We start from the raw sequence: 4,834 nt of genomic DNA, 5'->3' as shown, positions 1-4,834 counted from the left end.
TGGAAGATGTCATACATCTATTCTTCCAAAATAGACATTACATCATTCTGGTTAGACTCCAAACAGAATTTTCAAAGCTCTAGATAAAGTGATCTGAAAGTTCGTATTAGAGAATAAACAACTAAGTAAAGCCAAAAAATAATGTGAAAACAGTAAGAGTGGACCTGCCTACACAACTTCCTACAGAGAGAGCCAACATAATCAAACAGGTGTAATATTGGTGCAGGAATAACAAACAGCAGTGAGCAGAATAAAGTCCAGAATAAGATACTGATTTACACAGAAATGTAGTATACAACTGAAGAGGAAAGGAGCCAGGAAGCCAGGAGCCTCCCGTGGAGCATGTGAGGACGTCTCCTCTGGAGGGCGCTCTCAGCAGGAGGGCTCTTATTAAGGATGTACAGGGTTTATGGAAAAATCATCTGGAATTAGTCACTTCTAAGCTAAGGAACCACGGGAGTATAAAAGGGCAATGTTCCATCTTGTGGGGGCTCCCCATGGGAGAGGCCCGAGTCCCAAGTGGTCCCAGCCCCTTCCTGCTCCACCTGTGCCTGTGAGGCCTGGGCCAACCAGTCACACTTGACAGGTAAGAGCTTGGATGGGTAATCGCACTCCACGTTAGTCAACGGCAAGGCTGCAATTAAACTGGGAAAAGGAGAGATTTGAGTGATGCTAGCATAATAGAAGGAAATAGAAAGGCTTTGTTCACATCTGTATACAAATATAATGTATAAATAAGTAATACAAAAATAAAACCTTCCCACTTCCACAAAATTAAAGCCTTCTAAAAATTCCAGGAGACCCCACATACAATTGAGGAAGGGAAGACCTCCTTAAGTGCAATGAAATCTAGAGAGATACATACTGGAATATGTATTTTAGAATATTATATGGTATCGTTCCGATAAAAAAAAAATATCTGGAAAAAATATTTGGAATACAGGTGACTTATCTAAAGAGCTCTTAGCAAGAAAGATACAAACCACCCAACAAAAAGTGGGCAAAGATTAAAGAGTTCACAAAAGTACAAGTAGGAATTGAGGATTTTTAAAAACTGTAAATAAGGAAACTTAGATGAAATCATAAAGCTCCTAGAGAAGGATGACTAGAGCTGACTGAGAAACAGCTCCAACTAGATGGACCCTCCCGCCCTGCCGCAAATTCCTTCAAGCCAGATGGTTCTGTAGGTGAATCCTAAGAAAGCCTCCACTGCAAACCACTCTCACCGGCCTCCATCACCAGCCTCCGCATTGCCCAAACCAATCTCTCCTGCCCTGCCCTGGTCCACGGCCTGTGGCTTCTTTGGAAAATACTCTTGTCTCGCAGACTCACAGACACCCCTCCGCTTCTGCCAGACTGGGTCCAGCCGCTCCTCTCCCCACACTTGCTCCTGATGGGCCTCTCCCCCTCCATCTTTACATCCAGACACAGCGATGCCCACATCTGTACTTCCTTCCAGCTTATCCACACCCACTAACACCAAGTTGGGTGCGGCATTAATTGTCCAAGGCAGAATCCTCAACTTCTCACCAAGTCTTCCCATTTCCAAATGCACCACATCCAAAGGTTGCTCAAGCCGGTCCTCGATTCCAGCCCCTCCTGTGTAGCTACCCCTCCCTGCCTCTCCCCAGTCCGGGCACCCGTGGCCACACCCACATCTGCTTTCCGCGGCCTTTTCCAGGAGGCCTTTCTGGATCTCTTGGGAACTCTCAACATCTACTCCTTCACAGGCACATGCCCCAAGGCACAATGCTGCCTGCTGACTTGCTCTGCGTGTAGGTGCACATGCCTGCACTCGGGCAGGTCTGGGCCGTATTGTGTGAGTGTGTGAATCCGCCATCACCCCAGGGGGCGCTGCACACCTGGACCAGATTCAGGTCGAGCATGACCTTCGGGGCAAGGATGAGGGCGAACCTGCGGAGCCCCGGGCTTCCTCCCTAGGGCCAGCCTGTAGCCACCCGGCAACTCACAACTGAGACTTGTTGGTGTTGGGCCCCGAGTTGGCCATGCTGAGGATGCCCCGGCCTGTGTGCGAGAGGTTGGGCCGGAACTCATCTTTGAAGGGTTTTCCCCAGTATGACTCCCCGCCTGGAAGAGAAAGGAGCACGGCTGGCAGCAAGAATGACTGGGTACTAGCCAACTGCAGCCAGCAGGACACAGCTCAGCTCCAGAAATCTGTGCTGAGTCCCAAGGGGCACTGGGCACTGCTGGGGTACTGTCTTGGGCAGAAGCACCTTGGAGGGCAGCCCTGACCCTAAGAAATCCTCATCAACAGCCCCCGGGCCCCTCAGAGCCCCTGAATAGGGCTGTCCCTCGAGGACAGGGAGTAAAGGGTAAAGGCCACACATCACTCAGACCACACAGGTGAGGTTGTGGGCCCGAGCTCAACCAACTGACAGGCTGAGGGGGACTTTGAGAGGCAGGAGGGCAGCTTGACGTCTGAGGTGGGGCGAAACCTCCCTGTGTGCTCCCGGCAGCCTCCCTTGGTCTGCTGACAAAGGTGGGTGCCCCAGAGGCCTGTGGAGGAGGCAACATGCTCCCACTTCCATCTATCAGTATGCCCTACGACCAGCTCAAAACAAGAAAATGGACACGCCTGCGGTCGAACAGCTCATTGGTGGCTGGTCTGTTGAATTCCACGTCTGGAGCTTGGCATGGTCCTCACCCACCTACCCACTCGCAGCCAACAGGGCAGCCGAAGCTGCCCAGGGAGCCCCAGCACCAATATGTACCTGTGCCTGTGCCAGTAGGGTCACCGCCTTGGATCTGCAAGAACAAAAGCCAGTAAGCAAGGCATTCCCCGTGACTCCACAGCTCTGCTCGGCCCTCACAGCATATCCACCACGCACTGCCCAGTGACAGAAGCAATTCCCCACCTGCCACATGGGCTCAAGGAATTCTGAGGACTGAGGCCCTCCCAGGCCACCTTTCTATATAAGCCCCGCCCCGTGCGACCGAGCCAGGGACTAAAGACATGAGCCTTGGTGGTCTCTGCCCCTGAGGAGAAGGGGCTCCTGGCTACAAAAGGAGTCACCTCCAGGACTGACCTGGCCCTGTGTAGCCAGTGCTGACCCACATCACTCACCACAAAGTTCCTGATGGATCTGTGGAAGATAGTGCCATCATAATACTGCTTCTTGCAGAGCTTGATGAAGTTTTCACAGGTTCTTGGTGTCTGCAAAATAGCCCAGATACTTCTGTGAGGCATGTAAGCCAATGGGAGGGCCACAAATGCCACCCAAACCCTGATCATGCAATAGGAGGGTCAGCTGCCCAGCCTGGACACGGTGAGGGAAGACCCATGACCCTAAACAACAGGACACTTGCAGCCGCCAAGCCCCAGAGCTACGAGGTACTTGAGCAGAGTGGCAGGGGGAGCCCGAGTCCTTGTGTGCCGCGTGTGTCCCCCCGCCCAGCCTCAGGCAAAGGGAGCTAATGTATGGCCAACAAGGTCCACCACGTGGACCTTAGGGAGGGAAGTGGGGACATGACACCTAGAAGACAGAATTTTCTACTGAGCACATCCAAAGTGCAGCTCATGTTTAGGACCCCAGAAACAACCCCAAGCAGGGGGAGGAGACAGCTGCCACACCCACCATGTCGCAGTGCAGCTCCAGGTTAAGGTCGCCCCTGTTGGTGTGCAGCCGCACGTAGCCTTTCTTCTTCACAAACTGGTAGCGCAGCACGTCCTCGTCAATGGCAGCTGCAAGCAGAGGCCTAAGCTATGTGCCTGCCCCAACATGGCGGCAGCCATACTGCATGCCAGGCACAAAAGCCTGGAACACGGCCCAGCTCCAGGGAGAGGCAAAAGGCCTGCCTGGCTGAGCACAGGAGCATGGGGCAAGGAAGGGCTCAGCAGTTAAGAGGGGGATGCTGGAAAAGCCTGGACCCACGTGGGAGGGGAAAGAGGAAGGGTGGGAGCGGAGGGTCAAGGGCTCAGGGCATGAGGTTTCTGATGAGCCAAAAATACAAAAGGCAGCCTTGGGGGAGGGCTAAGAAGCCGGTGGGTAGCCTGGGCAGAGGCCAAGATGGAAGAGCCCTAGCAGGCAGGACACAGCAGGAGAAAGGCCTAGTGCTCACTATAGCCTCCCCCATCCCAGACACACACACAGTTTCAAAAGGGCCTGTTCCCCTCAACCACCACCACAGCTCTGGAGCTGCCTAAGAGGATGCAAAGCCCAGACATGACGAAGTGATGAGGAGGCAGAGGCAGGGCGCCCTTCCCCAGCCACTACTAAGCAGCACCGCTGGTGATGGAGAAGCAAAGGCAGCTACCTGCTTCGTGTGTGGTCTCTGGAACCATGGCTGTGGAGGTGAAGGAGGCGCTAACCTTCCCGGTGGAATAGTGAGCCTGCCAAGAAAACCACATCGGCACATCAGTGGTGCCTTAGGGGACCAGCGGGCCTGGGACGTGGAAGCCATCTGTCCCCAGTGCTCAGGCCCTCCTGGGCACCTCTCCTCCAGGAAGGAGTCCCTGGCCTCCACCCACAGACACCACTAGGAACCTCCCAGGGGACAGGACAGTTAGGCCCTCATTGGCCTCTCTAAGGGCCCAAGGGGCAAGGGACTCTAGTTCCTTTTAAAAGGTTTTAAGTTTCTACAATAAACACATATTTTAATCAGGAAAACATAAGCCCCAATATTTTTTTTATGCTAGGCAGAGAGAAAAACTAAGAGAGATTTCTCCCCATAAGTAGGAAGCATACCAAAATGCGAAGAGCTACTTACTGTGTTAGAGGAGTGGGATTATGAACAACAAACTTTTTCTTACATTTGAAAATTTTCCTCAATACTTCTTTAAGGAGGGAGCCCTACCCCCAACCCCACAGCCCCA

General features: G+C 52.9%; 1 protein-coding gene across 1 annotated transcript in view; it reads right to left on the bottom strand.

The window, feature by feature from the left end:
- Positions 1 to 4,834, bottom strand: part of PPIL2 (peptidylprolyl isomerase like 2) — a 27,402-nt gene that overhangs the window by 6,050 nt on the left and 16,518 nt on the right. Inside the window, exons 10-14 of the mRNA XM_023528162.1 lie at positions 4,276 to 4,351; positions 3,597 to 3,703; positions 3,086 to 3,175; positions 2,733 to 2,766; positions 1,971 to 2,088 (exon numbers count right to left, since the gene is read on the bottom strand). Of these exons, the coding sequence (XP_023383930.1) occupies positions 1,971 to 2,088; positions 2,733 to 2,766; positions 3,086 to 3,175; positions 3,597 to 3,703; positions 4,276 to 4,351 (425 nt within the window). The remainder of the gene's footprint in view (positions 1 to 1,970; positions 2,089 to 2,732; positions 2,767 to 3,085; positions 3,176 to 3,596; positions 3,704 to 4,275; positions 4,352 to 4,834) is intronic.

This window comes from Pteropus vampyrus, unplaced genomic scaffold, assembly GCF_000151845.1.
Source record: "Pteropus vampyrus isolate Shadow unplaced genomic scaffold, Pvam_2.0 Scaffold23, whole genome shotgun sequence".
Lineage (NCBI taxonomy): Eukaryota > Metazoa > Chordata > Mammalia > Chiroptera > Pteropodidae > Pteropus > Pteropus vampyrus.
This window is presented reverse-complemented; position numbering and strand designations above follow the sequence as displayed.